This window comes from Adelges cooleyi, unplaced genomic scaffold (genome assembly GCF_023614345.1).
Source record: "Adelges cooleyi isolate 19-005CV unplaced genomic scaffold, UGA_ACOO_1.1 ACOO_flye_CR_arks_rails_tigmint_CR_PRNA_167, whole genome shotgun sequence".
NCBI classification, from domain to species: Eukaryota; Metazoa; Arthropoda; class Insecta; order Hemiptera; family Adelgidae; genus Adelges; species Adelges cooleyi.
In genome coordinates, this window is record NW_026095824.1 from 3,320,388 (window position 1) to 3,348,381 (window position 27,994).

Here is a 27,994-nt window from a genome sequence, read left to right on the forward strand (position 1 = left end):
CTCTAACTATATTATAATAGTTCAATATATAAGTTTATTATTGTCTTTAAGGGCACAATGTTTCAAATAGCAATTTCGATTTTTTCACATATAACATTATCATAAGTTTTATAGCGATAGCAGCTTGTTGATAATAATATTTAATTATTGTTTAATGTATAATTTTATATTTAAAAAAATCAAATTGCGCACCACCGAATTCACTCGAACAACTTCTATAATAATATTATAAATATTTTTTTTATGTACTAAAATAAATTACATTCGTTTAATGTAATAGGTATATAGTGTGTAGGCGAAACAATAATAATAATAATATATTATAATTATATTAGTTAACTCTATAATATGTAGGTAGATATAGTGATAGTATTTTTTATTTTTAACATATTTTCGTTCAGTATGTGGGAGGTAATAGTAATGTTTATAGGATATGCAATATGCAATAATTAGAATTACACTAAAAGGGATCTGGCCATCTGGTGTAAGCTTAATTAGATAAAATTTGGGTATAGATATATTTGGATAAAAATATAATAATAAAATTACACGCGACTCGAATGTCCACTAACAATATTAATATGAGTAAAACAAACATAATAAAACAATAATACTGCGAATTTTATGAAATTGTCGACTGATCCTCTTCTCATCTCACTATTTTGTCGGAATTTATCCAAAAGTTAAATCAAAACTCGTTGCTCTAAGAAAAGCAACGTACCTATTCTAGTAAATATTGTATTTGTTTTTTATTTTAAGAAAGAGAACCGAATATTCTAAAATCCAACAATCCAACCGAATTGATATAATATTGGTAACTAATAAGAGATGTACTAGGTTGTTTAGGAAAATCATAATGTTGGACTGCACTGGCTATGCACAATATTATGTTTGTGAAATATTACAGCAATTGAAAGAGTTTTGAGAAAACCTCACGCCGGCTAAACGACCGATACAAACAAACAAACGAAAAAAAAAAATAATAAAAACATTAATAACAACGACGGTTTGTGACCTATTTTTGGTTACAAATACAATAATAATTATAATAATGAATGAAAAAAAGTAACTGCGCACTTCCAAAGGATTCACAAAGGTTGGTTTATTTTGAGTAAACGAGCTAAACATTATCCGTCTGTTCCAAACGAGTTGCCTTGTGCCAATTCCATACTGGCCGGGGTAGGGCTGCTGGTTGACACAAGACATCGAATCATCACATCTAGTTAAGCTTTTGACGGCACCCCCTGAATAGATATGACACCGCCGATTCCGGGCAATACGGATGTGTTCATCAGGAATGCATCGACCTCTCTGGCCACTTGACGGCCTTCGGATATCGCCCAAACGACCAAAGACTGACCGCGGCGACAATCTGAAAGAAAGTAAACAGCAACACTATCAATGATTGGAATTTGAACATTTTAACAATTGCTAACCTCCGGCTGCAAACACTTTAGGGACGGACGTGGCGTAACGGCCGGCTGGCGTCTGGAAATTGGATCTAGGATCAAGCGCCAAAGACAGTTCGTTGACGATCGTACGCTCTGGTCCGAGGAAGCCCATCGCCAACAGAACCATATCACATTTGAAAATCACTTCGGAATCCGGCACTTCGTCCATTTTCCACCTGCCAGCTTCGTCTTTGGTCCAGTTCACCTTGACCGTTTTGATACCACTGACATGACCTTTGCCGTCGTCAACGAATTCCTGTGCAACACGAAATTATAGTCCACACCACCAATCCCGAGTATTGCTTTAAACGCGCAAATACCTTGCTCATGATGCAGAACTGCCTGGGGTCTTTGCCGAATTTGATCTTGACTTCCTCGTGCCCGTAGTCCACTTTGAACACCCTCGGGAATTGCGGCCAAGGGTTATCGCGGCCTCTGGACTTAGGCGGTTCGGGAAGGATTTCAAACGACGTAATCGATTTTGCTCTCTAGAAAAATCACACACGTAGAAAATGAATATTGCACTCGAAAGAACATATTTAGGTAACACTGACCTGTCTCAACGACGTGGCAATGCAATCGCATCCAGTGTCTCCGCCTCCAATAACGATTATGTCTTTATCCCTGGCGAGTAAAGGTAACTCTGTCGGACCACCGAGTTGTTTCTTTTGTGAGGATTCCAAGAAGTTCATTGCGAAATAAATGCCTTCCAAATGTCGACCGGGTATGGGTAAGTCTCGGGGCCAAGTAGCTCCTGTGCACAAAACTACAGCATCGAACTGATCCAAAAGTTCCTGGAATCGATTCATATAATTATCATAATATTCTTATCTATATTCTATATTATTATTTAGCCAAGTACCTTGGCTAGATAATCTTTCCCGACGGAAACGTTCGTGTGGAACACTATTCCTTCTTCTTCCAGCAGCTTGACACGTCTTTGGACGACTTCTTTTGACAGTTTCATGGTCGGAATTCCGTACTGGAGCAAGCCACCAACGCGATCGTTTCTTTCAAATACTTTTACCAAATGTCCAGCCTTGTTTAGTTGATGAGCGGCAGCCAATCCAGACGGTCCGGATCCTACTACGGCTACAGATTTCCCAGAACGATTCGTAGGCGGTTCTGGTTTAATCCAGCCCTGCTCGAAGGCGTGATCGATAATTGCACACTCGATATTCTTTATGGTGACAGGCGGCTCACTAATGCCCAAAACGCATGCACCTTCACAAGGAGCTGGACAAACACGTCCGGTGAATTCTAAAAAAAATACATTCGAGTAGTGTTATCATATTTTATAGAGTAATGCAAACAATGATATTATTCTCCTGTTATCTTACCAGGGAAGTTGTTGGTCTGCAAAAGCTGATTGAGAGCTTCTTGCCAGTTGTTATGGAAAATCAAATCGTTCCATTTCGGTATGATATTTCCCAAAGGACATCCGTGCGAGGACTGGCAGAATGGAACGCCGCATTCCATACACCGGGCAGCCTGGACTCTGAGGCCTTTCCTCACGTGTTGGGTATTGTAGATTTCATCCCAATCGTTCATTCTCTTCTCGGCCGGTCTATACATCATCGTTTCACGCGGATATTTCACGAATCCTTTAGTTTTGTCCAGAATCTTATCCAGCCTCTTCTTTTCCATCGCATGATCGTTAATGGATTCTTCGATGTCACGGACACCGGGTTCGTTGTGAACGGGCTCTGAGACGTGCGAGATTTTCGTTTCCTTAGTTTCTTCGGCTAGTTGTTTCAAAGCTCTTTGATACTCATACGGGAAGACTTTTTTGAATTTTGCTGCCGATTGAGGCCACGATTCTAACAGCTTCGAGGCAATGACCGATTCGGTTTTTCTCACAAACTCTTCCAAAAGAGATTTCACGTAGTCCAGGTCTTCTGGACGGTCCAAAGGAAGTAGTTCCACCATTTCTGTATTACATTTGCTAAAAAAAAAAATTGTTTGTAAATAAATAATAATGCATTTAATTTCAATTCGAACAGTACCTTTTGAACGTTCCATCGACATCGAGAACGTAAGCAATACCACCGGACATACCGGCAGCGAAATTACGTCCTGTGAGACCCAAAATTACTGCACAGCCACCTGTCATGTACTCGCAGCCGTGATCACCAACGCCTTCGACTACAGCAACAACTCCGGAATTTCTCACAGAGAATCTTTCGGCAGCAATACCCCTGAAGAAGGCTTTTCCACTAGTGGCACCGTACAAACAAACATTGCCAACAATCACATTAAGCTCGGATTGGAATGTAGACGATTTCGGAGGGAATATAACAATTTCACCGCCAGAAAGACCCTAAAAAAATTATATATAAAGGTCCATGTGTTAACATAATTCACAGTTTAACTTATTATCATAGAGTTTATTGTCTTACTTTTCCAACATAATCATTGGCGTCGCCTTCCAAAGTGACGTGAACTCCTTTGGCCAAAAATGCGCAAAAACTCTGACCTGCCGATCCCTTTAATTTTATATTTATGCTATGCTCCGGTAAACCGTCATCTCCGTATTTCCTATAGGAAAATCAAAAAAAAAAATTATATTTCTTTGGGAAATCATATAATTTTAGTTATAGTAAATTACATTGAAATGTGGTAACTCAAGGTGGACGCGAAAGCACGGCATTCGTTGTTGATAGTAAGTTCTATTTCGACGTTCTTTTGTTCGCCGTCGATTACAGGTTGAGCAGCAGTAATGACTATGTTGTCCATGCGTTTTTCCAATTGGAAATCCTACGAGAAATTAAATTTGTATTTATTTATTTTGAACTAGCTTAAACTACAAGCAGTAAAAATGTTTAATTATAAAATACAGGGTGTAGCAAAAAGAATGGTGAGGTTTCAAACGGCTGTAGGTTGTGAAGTATTGGACCTACAGCGCTCTGGTAGGGCTTGAATGAAAGAGGGAGTTGTGAAGTTTCGAATGACTGGCACTATTGTTGACCTGCCGTTTTTGTCGCCAGCCTTCATTGTTCAGTTTGTTAAGATGGCGTCCTCACAAGAGAAGTGATAGAGTTCACGAAGGGTAATTCAGTTACGACTATGAAACATCTAGTGTCAGAGACATCTAGTGGCAGTCATTCGAAACTTGACAACTACTCAAACTTGCTTCTTTTTTATACACCCTGTACAAATAATAATACACCCTGTATTATCTCATCGTTACTTGTGTTTCCGATCCTCCGACTATGTTGACACCGGGTCTCATGTGTAAAGCGTTGCGAAGTACTGGAGTTAAGTTTAAGAATTTAGCCTTAGGGTTGTTGTTGGCGTCGGTCATTTTAAGCAGATCAGTGCGACCAATGAGATCCTGATATTTGGTTATGCCAAGCGTAGCCATGTGTTTGCGAACGTCTTCGGCCAACATGAACAAATAGTTGACCACGTGTTCCGGCTTACCGGCGAACTTCTTTCTCAACACCGGGTCTTGTGTGGCAATGCCCACGGGACAAGTGTTCAGGTGACATTTCCGCATCATGGTGCATCCGAGCACAATTAAAGGTGCAGTGCTCAAGCCGATTTCGTCAGCGCCCAGCAAAGCGGCTACGATCACGTCGAAACCCGTTCTTATCTGACCGTCCGCTTGGACCACCACTCTGGACCTTAAATTGTTCAACACCAGCACTTGATGTGTTTCGGCTACACCGAGTTCCCACGGCAAACCGGCGTTTTTTATACCGGTCCAGGAACTAGCTCCAGTGCCGCCGTCATGACCGGATATGACTATGTGTTCGGCCTTGCCTTTGGCCACGCCGGACGCGACCACTCCGACCCCAACTTCGGAAACCAATTTTACAGAGATCCTGCCCGACGGATTGGCACATTTTAGATCATAGATGAGTTCCGCGAGATCTTCGATCGAGTAAATATCGTGATGTGGTGGAGGCGATATCAATCCTACTCCGGGCACCGAATGTCTAGTCATAGCAATATCCTTGGTGACTTTGTAGCCCGGTAGTTCACCTCCCTCGCCGGGTTTGGCGCCTTGTGCCATTTTGATTTGCAAATCGTCGGCATGAGCCAAATAAGAGCTGGTCACACCGAATCGACCGGAAGCCACTTGTTTGATCGCCGAACGTTTGTTGTTTTCTGCGTCTTGATTCAAATAGCGGTCAGCGTTTTCACCTGTTTACAACAATGGTAATTGTTAGTAGTACTAAAAAATTACCCAACATTGATTATAATATAGAATACCTCCTTCTCCAGTGTTAGATTTTCCTCCGATTCTGTTCATAGCAATTGCAAGTGACGTGTGTGCTTCCAGAGAAATTGAACCAAAACTCATCGCACCTAAACGTTTCAACAAAAACCATACACACGGTTAAAAACAAATTCAACATGAACATTAGATTCTGTCAATTGCAAAAGTCAATAACAGTAGTGCAACGGCTTTATCTGGTGGTCGAAAATTTATTAATAATTGGACATTTATAAAAACTGTTTACCTGTCGCGAATCTCTTGACGATATTGGCAGCCGGCTCGACTTCGGAAATGTCAATTGATTTGGTAGTTGGAATTAATTCCAGCTGACCCCTCAGTGTACAAGACCTGACACTTTCCATTGTAGATTCAACGAATTTTTCATAAGAATTCATGCTCTTACTAGCTGCCGCATCCTAAGTTAAAAGAAAAATAACAATACTTTTTCGGTTCACTACAAACATACTGCATTGCATTATTACTGCAATAGGCTAATTACTTGTAAGTTTGCAATGCTAAGAGGGTCGTTTATGTGTTTTTCTCCTCCGCTGCGCCAATGGAAGTATCCGGGGTTCATCAACACCAACATGTCAGTATTGCGGTCGGAATAAGAGAGGAAATGACGTTCGTACGCTTCTTGAGCCAACAGCTCGAAATTAATACCACCGATACGTGACTGAGTGCCCTTGAAACACTTGTGAATTACTTCATCGGCCAAACCGACCGCTTCAAAAATTTGAGCTCCTTTATAAGACTGCAGTGTTGAGATTCCCATTTTCGCCATTACTTTTGAAATACCACGTTCCATTGCTTCGCAATAGTTCTAAGGGGGAGGGAAAAAAACCATTTTCAATTCGTAGGACGTTACTTTTACATTGCACACTAACCTCGAATAATATTTTATCGGTGTACGATGCATCCAGAACTCCTTCGGCACGTAGGGTTTTTGCCATTTCAAACACCAAGTATGGACAAATTCCGTCGGCTCCGTATCCCAGCAATACGCACATCTGGTGAACTTCTCTGGCTTCGCCAGTTTCGACTATCAGACCCACTTTCATACGTAGACGTTTTTCAATTAGGTGGTGATGCGTGGCTCCCAATGCCAACAACATGCTTACTGGTATTCTGAAAATAGACATACCGCGTTGCAAACTTGTATATTTGTAAAAAAAAATGAGAAATTCCATTTATTACCTTTCAGCCGAAGCATTTCGATCCGACAGTATGATAAGTTGATAACCGGCTTTCGAGGCGTTGGCTGCTTCCTCGCATATGCGATCTAATGATTTCAGAAAACCAGACGGACCTTCTCTCTTGCTGAACGTAACGTCAATGACTTTTGTCTAAAAATGTATAAATATTAATTATGAATACAACAATTATTATAGCGAACACAACTTGATGAAATTCCAGAAATATACCTTCCAACCACGATGTTGATTGTTTCGCAAGACTTCTAAATCGTACAACGACAAAATTGGATTGGGCAAGAATAGTCTGTGACATTGTTTCGCACTCGGTATAAGAATATTGGCTTCGGGTCCGATTGGGCACATCAAAGACATCACAATTTTCTCTCGGAACGGATCGATGGGTGGATTTGTGACTTGGGCGAATAATTGTTTGAAGTAAGAATATATAAGCGGTTGAAACAGCGAAAGGCAAGCCAAAGGAGCGTCGTTGCCCATTGATCCCAAAGCTTCTTTTCTGTAAATAGATATGTTGGTTATTATAGATCAAAGCGATAATTATTTAAATGTTTCGATTTCACGATTACGCACTTTGTTCTGATCATGGGAACAATAAGCATGTTGATGGTTTCTATTGAGTAACTGAATAGCAACAGACGTCTGTCTCCTCCCCATACGCGAGTCATTTCCTGTTCTGGAATATTGTCCCTGATCACTTTCTTGCGTTCACCGCTGACGAACTCGATCGATTTCGCCCGTACTAGACCAAACCCTTTGGTCACCGCTTCTTCTCTTAGATCTTCAATTGTAATCTACAAGTCGTGTAATAATAGTTATTAACTCAATAATGAAGAAAAAAAAATACAAGCATACAAAAAAATCAATCTCAACAAATATAATATTATGTACAAATTATTAAAAACTAAAGTTAAATAACTGAGTTTTCGGTAATATCCGAATTAGTTCGTTGAAAAACTGGCATTTCCAAATTTGTTCACTATTTCTTCGCGACCTTTTTTTTTTTATCACCGGCATCTAGATATTATCGATAACTCAGCAATCACTTCATGAAAGCTTAAAGAACAAATCAACTTAAACGTTTGTCAAGCATATACAAGAATTTTCGTGCTAAAATTAGTATATTTTTCTTGTTTTTCACTTTATAAAAATGAGTTTCTTCAAACAATCATCACGGTTCAGCTATATATACAGTTGGCGGAAGGTCTTAGAAAACTATAAATGCTAAGTTGCTAGGCGTATCACGGGGATAATCTACAAATGTGGGGTAAGCGGTAGAAGCTTGTTTTCAAACCATAAAACACATTATGACTCACCCTCTATTAATTCAGTCCAGAAGATAAATCGCGGCATCGGATAGAAAACAAAATGTTTAAAGTTTAGTTTACCAGATAATACTTTACGTGAGTAAAATGTTAATATAAAACTTGACTAAACAAAATACCTGTTCTCTAAGCCAGTCGGAATGGGGTCGGCTCCTCGCTATGTCCAACTTCAACTGAACGTCTTGTATGATCCGTTTTTCTTTGGTGTCCACCAACAACATACGGCCGGGCTTCAGACGGCTCTGCGGCGTATCACATTTTATCATTAGACACGGACACGGAATGTACTTAGGGGTATTTATCACAGTTACCTTTAGCGCCACGTTAGCTGGGTCAGTGTCGTAGACTCCCACTTCGGATGCCATAACCATGATGTTATCTTTGAGCACGTAGAAACGCGAAGGCCTCAATCCGTTTCTGAGGAATAGCACGGTTAGGTTAGGTGAGGTTGGGTGTGGTTGGGTTAGGTTAGGTTAGGTTAGGTTAGTCCTTGTCTTACCTGTCTAGCAGAGCACCGACATATCGTCCGTCGGTGAACGTCAACAGCGCCGGGCCGTCCCACGGCTCCATTGCGCAAGCGGCCCAGTTGTAGAAATCCCGTTTCTCCGACGGCATAGTCTGGTCGTTTTGCCAAGCCTCCGGCACCATGGTCATGACGGCTTCGGGAAGCGAACACTCGCCGGCGTTGATCAGGAATTCCAGCACGCAATCGGCCGACCCGGAGTCGGACAAGTTGGGTTCGACCACCGGATAGAGCTTGGTGATGTCGTCAAAATGCTTGCTCTCCATGACGCCTTCGCGGGCGGTCATGAAGTTGACGTTACCGCGGACGGTGTTGATCTCCCCGTTGTGCGCCAAAACTCTCAGCGGATGCGCCCTCTCCCAGCTGGGGAACGTGTTCGTCGAGAATCTCGTGTGCACCAACGCCAGGTACGTTTCGTACGCCGGACTCTGCTCGAATCATACAAGGTATTAGCCATAGGTGTAGAATAATACACGGGTGTGGTGGGAATTCCCCCGCAAGTCTGTATAGATTGACAATTTGTGCAAAGGCTATAGATATCGTGCAAACGGCCAAAAACAGCGCGACCGAGTGGACAACTCCACAAGTTCTCTTATTCTAATGGTGATCTCTTTTAAGAATTCGCTACAGCTGTTGTAAAGCGAATGGTTTTATCATCATTTTTTTACATTTTTCAATGCTTTCTCATAGAAAGAATAACTTGGGTTGTGTCCTGTGCACGATGTTTATAGTCACTCACAGAAATGCACCAAGCTTAAGGTGTTAGCACAATATCACATCATGATTAGACCATTTACAATTAATTGGGCAGTGACACATAGGGTGCACTTCTCCTATGAACCAGATCCTGAAATCCTATGAACCAGATTTTAAGAAACATGTACGCATTGAATGACAATCGTGTTAATCAATGAAGAGTCGGTTCAATCAAAGACCAAGACAGTGATCTACGTCTCAGTACAGATTACCGTATGGTAAATGCCGAGATTGTTAAAGATAGATATCTCGGCCAAACATTTTGGATTGCCGCACTTTACCTGTAGGTCGGCGTAGTAGGCCCACAGCTGGTCGGACGTGAATTGTCCCTTGTAAACGATGATGGTGTGCGACAGGGAACATATGTAAAACCTCCTGCCGGGCTTGGGTATGACGTGGGTGGAACGTTTGCGGAGTGCGAAAACCCGGCGCTTGAAGTCGTCCTCGTTGAACGTCTCGGCCGCGTCCACGACAAACGGTTGTCGGATGAACGGCTCGCTATTTCTGGCGACCTCTCCAATTTGGTTATTGCGTACAGGTACTGTTCGCCAGCAAAACACCTGGAAAAATCACCGTCCACCGTTAGAAAACCCATCGGCAAGAGTGACAGCCTTAGGTGGACGGCCACCGCCGCCGCACTAGGACATTCGTGGAGGAGATTGTATATAAGTTTGGCGTAGCTTTTACAGGTGTTTTTGTGTTTAAAATATGTATTACTTATTATACGAAAAGTTATGATTATTATTATTATATACATTGCTGAAAAAGTCTAAACGGAACGTTATACATTATAGTCGAGGAATACACGATTAATGACAGGTCGTCGGGATTGGGAACATGCAAATAAATATCAGTGCGTTGTAAATGTATAACCTGCCAGTTAATACACGGTTTAATATCATAAGTATAGTGCACGGGGAACGAAACAATTTAATTTTCAACTATTTCACATAACTATGATAGCTTATTTTATTAATATAGGAGATATTATACTCTAATCCGGCTATGATATTAGTAATAACTGATGTTTTTTAATTATGTCCAATCGCTTATGTTAATTATAAATAATAATGGTTGGCAAATTAACATGTTTGTTAAACGCCACCAGAATGAAATATCTGATTTTAAAAGAGTGACGAGTGTCACCTTGCACTTATTACAGAAAAATCTTTGTTTTTTTTGGCTCACTAAATGTATATTTTTACCTTTAATAGTTAAAAAATTGTTTTTTACTAATCTATTGCTGTAAGGCAAACAAGTTTTTATGTTTTTTTTTAAATATAAGAGGTACATCGTTGAAACCAATACATTTTTTAAATATCCTCATAACTTGATAACGATTATGTCTTATTGTTTAACATTATTCTTTGCCTATTATCTAAATCTGTAATATATAGTACCTAATTTTTGAATAAAACATTTTTTTTTGGCAAAAGAGCTTTGAGGATTATTTATTCCATACTAGTTTCGGATTGAAGTTAAACGTTAAAAAGCAAACTATGTGCTCAATAGTTAAAATAAAGTAGGAAGTTTTAGTTTAACAGTACTACTGAGTGTCACAGTGTGTACACTGGAGATTGAACAATGTTATAAAGTGCCATACGTTTTAGACTTAAAAAATACAGGATAACAATCAAGTGGCATAACGGATGCGAGTAGTATTTAGGTTCTGATGATAGGTTTCTAGTGTTGATGGTGTACATCGGTTTTTGACATCAAACAATCGTTATTCAAATAAATTGGGGTTGCAACGCATGCCAAAGTAGACAATTTTATTATATATTAAATTGTCTTGTATTCATAAGCGATTTAACCTTATCATAGTGTAACGATAATAATATAGTAATTATCAACTCGAACGTACTATATATGGCGTTATTATAATGATAGAACCTATTATTAAAAAAAAAAAAATGGTGATGTTAAAAAAAAAAATAATAATAATAATTATAAAATTTAAAAAAATAGACACAGATAAATTTACCGTACGACGATAGCGTGAGGTGGTTGTCTATCGATCGAATCGGCTCTATACGGTTTCCGTCAGTTTTGTGTATGTATTTTATTGATCGGGGCCGTTCTGCAATAAACAACATCAAACCTAGCTCACATTTTCTCGCACAACAAATAACCGAGACGACAGTATTCGCACCGATATACTGTCATCGTTTTTCTGCAAACCTTTGTGTGTGTTTGGGTTCACAGACACGGATAATTGTGTGTGTAACAATCGCGCACTGTCACAGTCTGTGGCCATGTGGTGTTACCCAAGCGTTTGCCCTTTTAAACGGTGCTAAAAAAACGTCGGACGTTGGATGTTTTTTTTTTTTGTTGAGATTTTACTTTGGACCTCACGGTTTATAATAATATTTATATTATGATTGCAATACCGGGTCGACTCACTTTGATTTTGCATTCGGCCGCGATGGCCGCGAACATCTCCTCGCTCTCGGCGTGGTGCGCTTTGTCCAGGTAAAACATGCCGGTCGCGTATGTCCCCTCGGCCGGCAAATCCACGCTTTGTTCCTCCCTGAAAAAAAAAGAAACAATCCAAATCAGTTAAAAAAAAAAAACCCCAAATACAGCCATTGAACAGCCAAGTGTTATATTATATGGACCGCGTATTCAGGTTGAAAACAATGGGAGGCAGCCATTTTGTGTACCGGTTTCATGGAAAGTAAAATGGCTACGTTACTTTTCCGTGATACTTTTCCATTGAAAATGCTAGGTTAGGAGGAGATGAAATGATGATAACTCCGTCATGTATTTGATAAATCGTAGAAAACCTAACCTAACTTAACCTCACCTAACCTAACCTCACCTCACCTAACCTAACTTAACCTCACCTAACCTCACCTAACCTCACCTAACCTCACCTAACCTCACCTAACTTAACCAAACCTAACCTATCATGGACAAAACAATAACTGTTCACAATAAAATAAAGAAAAAGTTTCTAAGGGATAGAAACATAGGGTTTATGTTATTTGTTTGGTTTGTCAACGTTTGTCGGTAGCATTGTGTTTAAAGAATATTCCATACAAATTTTGAACTAATTAGACTATTTTTAAAAAAGTTTAAGAGCGCCGTGTAATTTAAAGTTGGAAAAGATGTAAATTTTTTGGGTGTTTTTTTCGACTTTGAAGGAGTGAATTTATTGAATTTTTGGCCCAATAAAGTATTTAGAGTTGCTACACAAATAAATATCCAAGGACAAATAAAAAATAATAATACACTCTCAGCTCCGTATCGAAACTTGTATAAAAAAACGTTCAGGTACCTGCTAACTAGTTTTGGCATAATTGTTAAGATTCGCTACAGCGAACTAGCTGCGTTAGGAACAGACCCAGAAAACGTGCTAAGATAATAGAAGGCAATAAATTATCATTAAGTTTGACCTATAGCTATGGGCCGGAAACAAAGGAGGGCTGTGCCAAAATCGATCTACTTTGATGGCATTCAACGTGGAGTAGGTTTTAGAACTAATCACGTTGTAATTAGGATAGAAAAAAGAAGAAGATAAATACAAGTGTAGAGGTGTAATTTTTAAGACACTATGATTTTTCAAATAATTGTAGTTACAACACGGTCGAGACTTGAGCGTCGTTAAGTAATTGTAATCTATTACAGTGGAAAAAAAAAACCAACAATTAATGATAAAGAGTCGAGTAGTTTTTCAGCGGTATTAAGTAAGCTCTTGTGAAATGCTACACGCGTTTGTTGAAGTGTATTTCAGTATACACTTAAGAATTTATAAAATAATGACTGCAAAAACGTTCTGGTAACAGATAAAATATTTGTACTTCATTCGAAATTTAAATTATTATTAAATATCAAAATTATACTTACAAAATAAAATATATTACATTGACATAAAGATGAACATAATATAATTATGTACCCTACAAATTTGATTTATCCATCTGCCACAGCGCATAATTCAATATTAGCTTTGAGTATTGTTATTGAGTTTAAAAATAAATAAATTACAATTATTTGTTGCTATAAACTATTATTTATTTATCAGTTAATTAATTTAGTCGGGACTAATGGAAATTAATCTATTTGATTAAAAACAACAGCTTTTGATATTTAAAATGCTTACCCATAGTAATATTAATGCATATAATGCTATTATATATATATTTTTACAGTATGTCATACAAAACGAAATTTATGGCAAAACTTCAACGGAACGCAGTACTTGTTTTTGAAGCCATTGTTGTTGGAATTTTAGTGCGATATATCTTTTCTGAAGTCAAGTGTAATTACACCTACACTTCCATTGTGTTCGTTCAAAGGAATCAGTTCAAAACCCATTCAGCGGAAAAGGGGATTGTTTGAATAGGCCCTTAGGGAAACGTTCAATGACAATTTAAAAAAAAAAATTAAGTAGATTAAATACGGAGGGTTACGTCTCGACCGTTTTCAAATCACGACATTAAGAAAATATATCAAGATCTTTTGTTACATATTTTAAGTATAATAAGCAATTGTAATGTTTTTTAATTACATTTTTCAGAATTCAGATTTAAAAGTCACAAGCCTGTCTTAACGTTACTTTACCGAACAGTAAAATATGTTTACAGCAATATTTATAAATTGTAATAGATAGGTTATGTTACCTATAGGTATTCAAAAAAAGAGTACACTACACAAAAAATATTTAGTATACGTTAAAAGTCCACTAAGGTAATATAATGTGTGAAGTATTTACATTCAAAGGTAAACACCATTGCCTAAGACGTTTTCATGTAAATATATGTATATAATAAGTTTCAAATACAGTTTGCTCTTTCATGCATTAATTCTTTTAGCTAGAAATCGTTTCAAGCGATTTACAAACGACAGACTTTAGCACACTTCCAAGTTGTCAACACTTATGGTCGAGTATAGACAGATAAGAACGAAATGCGGTTTCGACAAGTAAACATTATGTCATACTCACTCGTGGCGTACCTAATGCAGTTAATGAGTAGTGAACCGATGAACGTGTGTCAGCTGTTGTAGATTGCTGTTAAGTATATTATGTATTGAGTGTATATTTTTATACTTGGTGATAATATTAATATTGAAAAAAAAAACACCGGCACTGTCTGCATAGTAGTAAAGTTTTTTGTGTCGCCATTACGACAAGCGTAATTTTTTGGGGGTAACATATTTTATTGAGGAGTGTAAACAAGGTCTAAGGAGAAGTATAAAAGCTAGTATTACTCTGTGGTGACTTTTTCTTGGTTCAAAATACAGACCAAAAACCAAAGCTTCTCAAACTATAGGGGCAACGGATCGTAGAAAGTTTCACAATTTGTAACAAAGCGACACGGGCAGAGTATACATAACCACCCTCGTTAGGTTTTTCGTGTGATTGATTAAATGCGATATAATTGAACAAGCAAGTGGTAGTGGCAAACCTTAGCTTGTGGGCGTAGAAAGAATGCGGTATGGCAGTGAGCACACCAGCGCCGTCTCCGGAATCGTTATCGCACGAGCATGCGCCACGGTGGTTCATCCGCATTGCCAATTTTTGAGCATCTCGAACGATCTGAAAGCATAAAAAAAAAAAAATAATAATAAAAAAATGTAACCGTTAAGTGTACACCGTTCTGTGTGTCTTGGCCTAAAAATACAGCTGTTGGTGACGCGGGTTTTTAGCTACAGCCAACGACCAACATTGACCTCCGTTCTTGGACGGTTTTCGTTTTGTTACTTTTCCCTCAATCTTTTAGACACCAAAAAGCCAGACACGTTTTCGACTACTTAGGATGGTCCGATTACAGTTCTGTGAAGATAAACGAGTTCTTTGGCAACTTTATTTAGGTTATGTGAGAAACAGATTTTTGATGTTTTTCTTTTTTTTTTTGTATAAAAATTGGGTTTTAATGTTGAAAAACTTGCAAATTAAATTTATCTAGTTAGAAGAAACTGACATTTTTAAATGAGCATCGGCTTCCAACACATAACAGAGTAAAGCAGCCAATGAATTCGAGTCTCATTATTATAGAATAATTAAGATAAGAACGTCTTATGTAGTGGACATTTTGTCTGGCTTTTTGGTCTAATAGAAACCGAGAATGGCTTTAACTCATAGCGAAAATGATTTAAATTAAAACGAAATTTATTAAAACCTCTTTTTTTCTTAAGTATTACAAATACTCCTTAAAAACAGAGCGGATGCAACCACCTTAACACAAATGTGTTGCGCCAAAATCCAAGTTTAAAATTTTTGAAATTCTAATTTATAATTTGTATACATCTTAAAAATTAAACGTTTCCAATTAGCTTTGTTTTTTTTTTTTGTATATTCGGTAAGTAAGTAGTAAAACGAACAAGTGTTGGCAATAATTATTTTTAAAATGTCCCTTGTTAAGAAATTAAGGTTAAAACGTCTAAAATAAATACACGAGTTATATCGACTGGTTAGTTTAAGACATTTTTTCTTTCTTTTTAAATGTGCAAGGACTTTGATCAGACCAACTGAGAGAGAGAGAAAGTTGATAAAAAGATGGGTTTAAACGTTGGCTTACAATTATTAGGGAATTGAAACCGTGCTGTAGTATTGCAATAGTCCCAGCAAAAAATTATCTGTGTTGTCCATAATCGTTTTTAATTAATTTAAATTTGATTATTCTTTTTTTTTTCAATGATATATTTTAATTAAAACCGGATTAATTAAAAATCTTATTAGCGGGCACTTTGCAGTCTTTCAACGACTCTGTTTAGCATATTATGTTATCACAGCGAGAAGATAACATCATTGTCTTGTCAAGAGGTTAGGTTCTAGTAATTCTTTAGTATACTTCTTGTTCTTAATATACCTTGAGTATTTCAGTTGTATATAATTGAACTTACCTAATTCGACTGCTTAAGGAGTCGAGACGGAAATATTATTCACTTAATGCAGTAAGAAATGTTGTCGGTTAAGTATTTAAGCGCGGTGCTAATTAAATCAGACAATTAGGAATTTCATCGTCGACTGCTTACTTTGCAAGCACTTAGCATAAGTAATGAAGTACGTTTTCGAATAAATTCAAGTTTGAACGTTAATATCGCAAAACCAATATACATGTTGAAATTGTATACGTTTTCAGTTGATTTTTTTCAACTATTTAAAAAATATACTTTAAATAGAAATGAACTTTTTAGCTGCATACTTTTTTAAAAACATGCTTTTCTAAAAAAAAATAGTAAAAAGTGAACTAAAAAGTAAAAAAAAATTGTTTTCTGCAAGAACAATAATCAACCAATCAATTGAAGCATATTTTTTTTCAAAAATGTAAATTATTTTGGAAAACACCCGAAAATTAACTACAATTTTAAATAACGTTAAACATCTTTAATTATTGACTAAAAAGAAAAGCGTGGGCCAAGTGCCTAATAAATTTATCAGATGAAATTTCAGATAATGTTTTATATTGTAAGTTTTTTTTGTAATTTAAATTTGGTTCAATTTTAGTGTGTGACACAATACTTAACTCAACGAATTTGGACTTTGTTGAATAGGGCCCACGCTGTTATTTAAAGTCAGTGACATCAGTTTTTTTACTATACTCTTCAATATTATATGTAATTATGTAAAATATAAGTAATTATCGGACAAAACCCTTTCGCTTGTTCAAAGATTTCTAGGCGGCAGCGGTCAAGGTTGAGCTGTTGTCTGATGATAATTACCCGTTTATCAGTTTTGTGTGACAATTATTTCAATTTTTTTTTCTAGTCATCATAGTAACAAAACGATAGCACTCGACCTTCGTTATCTCGGCGACCATAATATTGTATTATTATTATTTTAATCGGTTAAACGCATCGACACTGATGAGAGCAGATAACACCACTCGGTGTTGCGCCATCGGGGTAAATAATTATAATATTATGAACAGACAGAGCTGCTGATAACTGAGCCACAATTAATGTGTAGTATGGAAAAAAAACCGTCTATACAAAACCAGGTTTGACCAGATTGGCAGCCGGTGTCGTGTCAAAGGTCATCGTGGACGTATATTTAGACAAAACATAATGCAAAATATATTATATATTATTATACCTACAAACGGCAGACGATAATGTAATAATTGTTATTCGGAAGCGTGGCCGTCCTGTACAAAGTACACGAACACAACCGTAGGAATTCCTGCAACGGTAAATAACACTAATTAACCGTAATTAACCGTTTATGTTTACAGAACAAAAATACTACCTTGAAATCGAAAGCGATAATATAATAATAATAAAAAAATATGTGTGTATAGGTACTCCTCTGGTGGACAGTTATGGCCAAGCCAGAGCCTCGTTTAAGGGGGTGCAATTTTTTGGAAACCAAAATAGTAGGGGAAATATAATAATTGTTATACTTGTAAAAATTCTGGCAATGTAAGTAAATACATAATATTATACCGATTGATATTTCAAACGTTAACCCGTGTAAGTATATACTGCCAATATTAATTGATAATTTATCTCACATAAATATTATAGAAGGACACGGAATTAAAGGTTAATCATCCAAAAAGCACAGATGAACTGGAAAAATATTATTTAAGGTCATCTTAAGTGATTGGAAATTGAAAAACAGCTGACATCTCTTTCGATTTTAAATACTGAAAGCGAACTGCTCAAATGTATTAATTATACAACAAATTGCCGTTATAAGATCAAGCAAAAAGATCATTTAAAATATAAACACCATGTTTTTGACATTTTATTATTTATGTATTTCGTAATAAGCTATTGTCATTTATAGCAGCGATTAATAAACTCACAAGTGTGGTCTATTAATCAAGCCGATAAGTATTTTTTCCCCCCAAAAACTTTGCATAACCAAAATTATTTTGAGACTTCTCAACTAATGGCTATTGTAACAACCCCTTTTTATAAAAAAAAAAATTAATAATTTAGTAATGAAGTATGCACAGGGGAGGACTTAGGGCGTATTAGCACCTCCAATTTTCAAACAAGCCCCCTCTAATATTTTTCCTGTGTATGTACTAAAACCTGTGCTTATAAAAATGTTTAATATAACGAAAAACCAAAAGCTTTTTGCCGAGTTGATAACAGTACTCAGTATTCATAGTATTATTTATCAACTTCGTGTAGCTATCACTCTCAAAATAAATATTCGACTTGGGGTTACAATGAGACATCACAGACTTACAGATTTTCCAATATTATAAATAGAAAAAAAGATATGACACATTTGCTGAACAAACATAACGTATAACTCTTGTGATATAAAAATACCTGTAAATTGTAATATTGTATACATTTTTTTTTTTTTTTTTTTTTTGTAATAAAATATACAAATGCTAATAAACTAAAGTGTTAAATGTTACCTTCCTCGTTAATTTAAATACATAGAAAATGCAGAGCTTAAGCACTCTGAATTTTTTTCCATTGAAATTGCGCCTAAGGAAGCATGATAATAATTAATGTTGGCTTTAAATTGAACGGTACAAACAATTGCGCCCCACTTAAACATATTTATTGGAGTCACTCGTTTAAAAAAAAAAAACAAGTTTAATGTGGCACTGCACTCCACTGTAGATGGCAGTATTATTTTCAAAAGTGGAATCGACCATTAAATAAAGCGACGGGGAATAGGAAAACGCATCCCTAGGGAATAATTGTCGACCCCCTCAACGGATTCGTTGACATAATTGGGTTTTTTTTTTATCAGAAGTTTTCTGGCTTCTCGTTGTGAAATCGAGACGTCCGTTTTCGGTTTGGCCGTCCACAAATTGAACTCACAAAATGGGGCTAATCTTTGTCGTCTGGATCGACAACCGCTGTCTTTATTCTTTCATGATAATATATTCAAGACGTTTATCGAGGATCTCTTTGCACTGAGAGCGAGCCACTAGATTTGTGACGGTACACGTCAAGTACTATTATAATAGCTGGACACAATAAAGAAGTATGGGTGTTATAATTTTTGTCAAGTGACCGGTCGTTTAAAGAACATGTTTCTTACATGAAAAAAAAAAAAATAAGGCATTTAGATTTTTTAAAATAAATAGTTTCCAGTTTAACGACCCAAAATTGTTTAGAAATGACATATTGTTAAGATTTAGTATGCACACTCCTCTCTCAATAGGCTTTTCTCTAATTAACTAATCTGGTTAAAGATTGGTTGTCTAGCCAAGATTCTATTTTTGTAAATTATTTTATTGTTCAGTAAATATTATGATCATATCATTTTTCATGTTGCACGTTTGATATTGTGTCATCTATTACATTATAAATTAGTTTTTTTTTTTTTGTAAAATCTGTGTACCGCTTGCCTTTTAGGTTGTAAATTGTTCTTTTCAAACGAGTACAATACTATTATTAATATTTTCAACGGTCTGGGAAGTGTTTTCGAGGGGTGGCTGTGTGTTTAGTGGGTCACGTATATGCCAAGGGTAAAACAGTTGGGGCGCAGAGCAGTTGGCAACGTTTTTGGATGGGCGAGGACTAAACTCATTTTGGTGGCATAGCACACAAGTCAACTGCAGCCGTCGGCTCTCATCGATCCACACACAAGTTCTGTTAATATTGCCGCCACGCCATCCCACGCACACTACTGTTGCAAAAAAACAAAATAAAGCGAAGAGAAAACGTTTTTAGCTATAATATTATTATACCGAAAGAGAGGCCTCGGGACGGGTAACTTTTAACAATAACAATAGTTATTTGCTTTCCTAAGTAGTTTTTCGGTTGGAAAAAAAAAAGCGAGAAAACAATATTGACCTTGCGCGTTCAGAACCGTTTTGCAAACAACTGCACTGTAAACATGAATTATATTAAAATACAACGACTGGGGGGAAAAAAACTGATTTATTTCTATATATATTAAACCGTGTCTTGTTTTGAATCATATTATGTTTTAATTGCAACAATAAAAAAATATGTCAGAATAGTCTAAAATGAACGCCACATTAATAGACAAACTGTTTTTTTGGATAGCATCTCTCATTATGATAATTACCAACATTTACCAACACCGAGTTGGAACCAAATAATATTAACATTTCAAAAGAAAGGTACTTTTGTTTGCCAAAAAAAAAAAAAAACCCCTCGTCTATTTTAATAGGCAGAAAAACAATACATAAATAATATGTTTTATTCGTCGTTTTTAGCTAGTCCAAACCAATCTTAAAATGAATATTTAGTACACCAAAACAGCTAGGTAACACTTGACATACCGTGACGTCTTCCGCCCATAGGTGTGTATCTATATTTAGATAGACAATTTGACATTTACCACACCGGTAAATAATAAGGAAACGTTGTGAATGTTGTTCGGCTGACAATAAGATAATGTACAGAAAAAATATAATTAAGTATACTTGGAATGATCAGTTATGGAATAATGAGAAGAATTTTGTTGATCTTTAAGTGATTCGCTTCAGGGTATTTTTTAATTCCTTATATATTTTTACCAGAAATAAAATATACTCTAACGCCCTACAAGAATGCTTATTTCAGTTTGGAATTTGTAAATCATAAATATAATTAAATTTACCGAACGCTGTTCACTTATTTCAGTAAGAAAATATGCCGTTCAAGTATTTAAGCGGTGCTAATTAAATCGGTATAAAAATTATAGGAATTTTCATAGTCGACCGCTTACTTGGCGAGTTCTTAGCATAAGTAATGAAGTATGTTTTCGATGAAATTCAAGTTTGAACGTTCATCGCGAAACCAATATAGATGTTGAAATATTTTAATATTAAAAAAATATATACTTCAAATCGATAGTGAACTTTAACTAGCTGCTGTCTATAATTCAGACTTATAAAATATGTGCTCGGAGGCTTGGTGCGACTTAACGTTCAAAGATATTATGACACTAATACTATTGGCCGCAAGTAGGTTTACTTTGTAGAAATTCAAAAACGTTTTCCGTGTATTTTGCAAAGGAAACGTGTCGGATTACCTTGCCGTCGGATGTGCCGGATAATATTGAAAGATGGATGACAGGAGATTAAACAGTTATTATCAACACCTCACAGTTCCGCTCCCTATAGGTGGGTACATATAATATGATCTCTCGGTTTTTTCAAAACGGCATTATACTTAATAATACTGGATTTTTTTTTTTTTGTCGAAAACGGCGATAGGTACATATTTTTTACCGTGCATTATACCTACAACATAAGTGTGCATAGTTTTTGCAACCAAGGTTGTTACAACCCTGATTGTTTCAGGTTGCATTAGCTGTATAGATGTTCAATATATTATGCTATGCTGATACTGCTAAAACTTTCTTAATTTAATGATGTGGCAAAGTGAACAACACCATAAGTACCCTGAGAGCAGTGGACAAAGCGTGCCAGAGAGAGACAGACACGTTAAGTATACAATATTGTACTATATTATGTTGTTGCCAAAACGAAGAAAGACAAAGTTCCTAAAAGCAATACTTGACAATACGGTTATTTAGACTTAGGGAGTTATTTATGGCCGTGCATACCTATATTGTTGCACCAGCCATTTCACAAGTATAAATATTTCATCCGACGTCGTTAAACCAACAAAACGGTGGACATTTTTGTATTTGTCCAGATATAAGCGGTTAATCGTTGTTTAACTTGGCCGAGGTAAATTGACTTAGCAGAAATTATTAACGTTGTCAATTGTATGATTAATCGCGTTGTTCTCAAATGGCAGTAAGTGTATATGCCAAGCAAGTAAAAACACGACTAGTTACTATGTTATAGCTGTTTAGGATACATTAACGCAGATCATATTATCTTGCAAGCTTAACCGTCAAGTGTACAGACAGTGTAAGTTTAATAGATAAAACTTCATTAGTTCACTGAAACATTGTGAATGTGTTTCGAAGCTCAGCACTACGGCACGGTTTATAATTTACTGCTAAAGTTTTATCGGTTCGGTTACACAACGTTGCGCAATATCGTGGGCGTAAGTTCAATGCTTTTTGGCCGAGGGAAATAGTGGCGCATCCGGCCGCATTGCCAACCCGACCGCGCTGGGTGTTACTAATTGTGACTCTAAAAAGTCAGACTTCCCCCAAGTCGGTTACTACACTATCGGCGCGGTAGTATAGTTTTAATTTTATGTCGTGGCCAAATGTTTTTTAATATTTGGCTTTAATCGGTTTATTGGCAACATTCACCTGGTCAGTTATTTGGATGAATATTTGTTGGTTACCCATTTTAAAACAAATATCAATATATGGATTTGTGGACCTTTCGTGGTCAACTTATGAAACAATATCAATGTAACGAATCAAATAATTTAGGTATTTGATGTACTGAATATAATTATTGTTGTTATAGAACAATTGTCCAGATCTAAGAACCAGAAAACAAAGTAGGTCCATTCGGTCGTCAAAGGGATTATCCGAATCAAGTATACGACACTTTCACTTTTTCTTATTAAAAAATAAAGCAAAAAAATATTACCCACGTGCAAAAAAAAAAAAGAAAAGAAAATGAAAACCAACGCCGGTCTTTCACAATAAATATTATTATGTATGTATTGTAAACGACCTTGCTGTACACTTCTGTTTTGTTGTTAAGACAAAATACACACACATTGTTGTCGTCGTGAAAGAAAACAATGATTGGCACCTAGTAAGGTAAATCTTATGCCGAGACTTGTTTAAGGAGGCGGTGACTGACACTGTGCTCGGTCCAAAACTCGGACAATCTTAATAATAATAGTACTTTGAAACTGGGCCAAAAAATGGCACACACAAATAGCGACCGACACCGAAATAGACGAACCGAGTCGTCGAGTTCAATACTGCAATATCTGTTTTCTCAGACGGACTCCTCGAGTCCACAAGTTTCTGAGATTAGTATAATAAAGTGTCAGACAGCCGTTTTTTGGTTTGTACTTGCCGGTTTTTTTTTACTAGTCTATTCCTTTGGTTTTACATAATATACTCTGTTAGTATGATAGTAACAGTGTGGAAACAGTTGAAAACCATACCAAATGAATAAAGCTATTGTAATAATATGTTAACGTGACGACTGTATTGGATGAAGTCCAGCCAAAACTCACATTACATGAAAATATATTGTACACATTCAGACATTAAATTCCAATCACATTTTCCATGTTTTATGTACATCAACTATACAACTGTGATATTGTAAAATATCATATTACAATATCTTTTTTTTTTTAAAGTGTGTACACTAAGAAACCCAAATGGAATGAACCGATTGGTTGAAAAAATATGTATTAGGATGGGCCTTAAAAATTATCTTATTTTTACACATAATTATTATTTTAACTATTTTGAAAACTGTGGTCGTTTTTTGGACTTTTAATTTTTACCTTTTTTTTTGTTTTCATGGAAATCCCAATTTGGAATTTACACATTTCATGTCAACATTTCTTCGGCTTTTCGAAAAAATATTAAGGAAATTCTCAAATTTTGTACAACGCGAAAAAAAAACACTTTTTAGATTCCAAACTAGATTTGAATGACTTTTAATCAATATTCTTTCCAAAAAGCCTAGATTATTTTATGCGCAAGTAACCGGTTTTAAATCACTGTTTTTTTTTATGGCTAAGGATATTGTAAAAAAAAAAAAAGATAAAAAAGAAGTGCCAAGAAAAATAACTAAATATACTTTTTACGACCGCAGCCAAAATGGTAGGAAAAAAAATCCAAAAAAAATTTGAGAATATTCTTTTCATCTTAACAGACTTAAGGTGTAATTTTCAAAAAAAATCCGCATGTATTTATTGGACCTATATATATATATATATGTATTATGTTTAATCAACGATTGAGCTGTATAAATATTGTAGTTGATATTAGGTATATTGTATTTTAATTGAAACTAGAAGCTATGCTAGACTGGTATTTTTTTCTTATCACGTTAATCGATAAGACACAAAAATGTCTCGTGCCAACTCAGCGGGTAGTATTTTTTTTTTGCAGCCCGCACAGAACAATGAACACACATTGTACCTACTTGTTACTGTATAGATAATAGTTTTTTATTATTATTTTTTTTTACTTCTATTGTATACATTGATCGAACGGCTAACGTGTGTTTCTGCGGTTTTGTGTAATTAAGATTTTTTTAAAACTAATTTTAATAAAAAAAAAAAAAAAAATACAGCTGTTGTACGACAGCGGAATTTAATATCTTATTATAATTGAATTATTTTCAGGGAAAGCCATTTTCAGAGGATCAGCCGTGAGGTGGTTAGCATTGATCACTATACGTGCAAATCATTTTTAATTGTTTAAAACACAAACCGAAACGTATCTCAACATTGACAGGTTGACATCGGTTACTGTCACAGCTAAAACGGCATTTAATTAATCAGCAATTCGCGCTCAGGCAATACACAAAATATAGAAACGACCAAAACGCTTGTTTTTTTTTTTTTTATGTGCATGGCAAGTATTTTATATATATAATTTTAAAAAAATGTGAGACAAACGCGTTTTTTTTTTGCAGACCATTGATTTTTCACCGAGCAAGCGACCCGGAACTGCTGTGCCCAAGGACTTGGACGTGTCTATTTACTTATCGATTTTATTTTATTACTTTAAACAGAATTGAAATGGGAAAAAAAAGCACATAAATAAAAAATTATTACCCTCTCTTGGGCTGTAGCCGTTGCTTCGGTTACCATTTTTTACCTACCAAAGTTTATTTAAACAAAATATTTACAATCTTTACACAACGTTTGACGTCAGATTTATACTACTTGGCCAAAAGGCAAAATTCGACAAATTGCTTTTTGACATTGTAATTGTGTATTTTTATTTCTGTAGCTGCTACCGAAGCGTTTTTTTTCCCACTTTGGTTTGTGTACACCGTTCAAGTTATTTATAATTTAACAAGTCAGTGGTCGACTTTGGGTGTCCATCAATTATATAATTTATTACCGCCTATAGTCGTTACCGGTAGTGTTCGTTATCGGTTATCACACACATTACACAGCCGGTCAATTTGCCACTAAGCTCATTCAACGTCTTATATTTCAATCACCCGAATTGTCATATTATTAAAGATTTACAAAAGTAATTGGCCAAGCAACGGTATAGGTACAATGTGCGTTTTCACGTGACATTGAAATATACCTTTCTTATTATTTTAGAGAAAAAAAAAGCGAGCAACATTTAATTGTTAGTATGTTTTATGATATTTCTCTTAACCACGCGATTAAAGTTTCACAATCGTTAACGCCGTCACTATAATAATTTATCAATTAGGTTTTTTTGTATTTCTTGATAAAAAATAAAGAACCAAGTTTCAAGCATTATCATATACAGCAGTTCAATACAGAGTGATCAATTTAACGTAAGACACTCATTTTCTCATTTTTGTAGACACTTAAGTTCACGTAATTTTACAATATTATAGACAAAAGTCAAAGTTTTATCTTTTTTATTATTTTCCTAGAGCTCCTGTAACAGTTTTGAAACGTGTACCTACATATTTAATTAACTTTTTAGATTAATATTAACACTACAGTCCATTCTTCTTGCCGTCCTGAATGTTTTAATCGTTAATAACTTTCAAAGTAATTATCCAAAACTGGTCATTGACCAGACAACATAAAATAAAAAAAATTATGTGTTCCACTTTAAATCGATCACTCTGTACAACAGTGTTAATATTATTAAACACAATATTGTATTTAACGCGGGCATACGCGCTTTTCGTTTATTTATTTTATATTCAATTTTAACACATTCGAAATTAATTAGCTACCGCTGTAGGCCGACACCACGTTAGGAGGTCGGGGTCAAACGATTGGCGATGAACCCGTTTAAATCTATATTAGCCATTTCATTTGCAGTGCGTTAAGTTTAATAACCGTAATAATATGTAATAAACGGTTTTGAACGAAAATCAATATATATATATTATATATTTTGCTCGTGTTATGTCATTGTTTGTTTTTGTTTCTGTGTTTGTCTATCTGTGTTTAACACACCGTCGTTAACACGTGTCGCCCGCAATTTTCTATTTTAAGCTTTTCCAGATGGAAGTTTGACACGAATTTGACAGCTCGTAATTTTATATTGGTTTTTTTTTTTTTGACGAGCTATCAAAAAAGACTTACTACGATTGGTCGAAAAATCGACAGCACAGCTATTATTGGACGGTAAGGGTCCAATCGTTTGTAATAATTAAATTGGCGGCCAGAACCGTTTGAGCGGTGGGAGGAGTCGGTCGTCACGTGGCCGTCGCTGATTGGTCGGCGTTTCAAGGTCGGCCCGAAGGCCCTTGGTGTAGCCGTGACGTCATAGGCCAATTATCGATTACCGCGCGGGCGGGGTGAGGGCAGAGGGGTTGGGACGGCCAACAGCTGACGGCGCAAACGGCGAAGGGCGCGGACCCAGACGAATCAAGTTGCACGGGGATCAAACGGCATTTTTTCCCCCCCTTAAACCGGCAAAGGCGTAGGAGGAGCACGGGGTGTGTGGATTGCGGTTCACTGACCGGCTGGACCCCTATAGTGGGTACTAGGTAGGCCTCCCGGTTTGCCCTTAATTGTTTCTCGTCCCACCCATTCGTATATTATACTGTGTTTACGTACCTTGTTGGAACGTTTGCCGTCAATGGCCACTATGAAGCCCACGCCGCAAGCTTCCTTTTCCAATTGGGGGTCGTACAGACCGTCTTTGGGCGGTCCCATCCAGGGATCCAGCGGATCGGTCAGATCCATGGCGGCGGCGGTGTTAAGGCGCTGCAAAAACGACGGACGCGGTTATTATTGATAAGACAATGATTAATATCAAAGAATATAAAAATTATTGTAATATTGGATGGAGCACGTACCGCGGCGGTGGGCCGTCGACGGCAAGTCCGACTCGATCAGAACTGGAACGATGACAATTATTTTATATTTTTGTTTTCAAGAAAATAGTAAGGAAAGTAAAATGAGAATGAAGATTAAAATAGAACTCGCTCGCACTAGAAACAAATCACACGCGTACGTTATCCGGACCGAGTCGATGTTGGTCGTTTATTATAGTATCGTGGTGTTGGATTATTATTATTTTATTTGGGTTACACCTTGGGTTGGACGTGTTTGTTTTTCGATCGGTAACGGAGAAAATAACAAAAAAACGGAAACGGAACGGGGCGGCCTGTTTTGCGGCGACAGATGGACCGTCGGCGTGGGACGACGTTATGTGTGTTCGCTGTGCGCGCGTGTGTTTTGCGGTTGTACACGGTAGTTGGAGGACACTGGCCGCGACGAACGTGTGCACAAGACTAAACCGACCGGTGTTGCGAGTGCCAATGGATTTGCCGGCGGTCGTCCGGGGGGAGGTAAACGGTACGCAGACGGTGTTGAGCCGCCGCCGCCGCCTTCGCCTCCGCCACCTCCGCCGCGCCGCCACCGTAGTTTTCGTGTGCCGGAACGACCGGCGCCGCCGCGTGTTCGCGCACAGGCGCACGGCCGGTCGGAATCGACCGCGGCGGTGGCGGCACGGCCGCGACAGTGAGGCCACGGTCGGCCGACCGAAACCCGTGCGTCGCCGTCGTCGCAACAACAATAAATACCGTGCAGCC

The 27,994-nt window shown here is 36.9% G+C and overlaps 1 protein-coding gene across 2 annotated transcripts; it reads right to left on the minus strand.

The window, feature by feature from the left end:
• LOC126832971 (uncharacterized) lies at nt 1–27,723 on the minus strand. Of its 2 annotated transcripts, none has more exons than XM_050564050.1 (25): nt 11,895–12,018; nt 11,673–11,784; nt 11,476–11,571; nt 11,356–11,384; nt 9,773–10,051; nt 8,712–9,163; nt 8,524–8,629; nt 8,332–8,454; nt 7,461–7,681; nt 7,101–7,386; nt 6,874–7,022; nt 6,564–6,804; nt 6,176–6,499; nt 5,921–6,092; nt 5,670–5,765; nt 4,642–5,600; nt 4,060–4,208; nt 3,851–3,989; nt 3,458–3,771; nt 2,792–3,396; nt 2,314–2,711; nt 2,006–2,245; nt 1,772–1,939; nt 1,437–1,707; nt 1–1,372 (listed from the first exon to the last, which is right to left on the minus strand). In XM_050564050.1, exons 2-25 carry the CDS (start codon nt 11,746–11,748, stop codon nt 1,224–1,226), a joined length of 6,042 nt encoding a protein of 2,013 aa, XP_050420007.1. In that variant the 5' UTR covers nt 11,749–11,784; nt 11,895–12,018; the 3' UTR covers nt 1–1,223. The 2 variants fall into 2 exon arrangements, with proteins under 2 accessions (XP_050420007.1, XP_050420006.1); XM_050564049.1 differs by lacking the exons at nt 11,356–11,384; nt 11,476–11,571; nt 11,673–11,784 and adding exons at nt 14,903–15,033; nt 27,015–27,164; nt 27,257–27,723 and having other exon boundaries at nt 2–1,372; nt 11,895–12,021.
• Between the last annotated feature and the right edge of the window lie 271 nt (nt 27,724–27,994).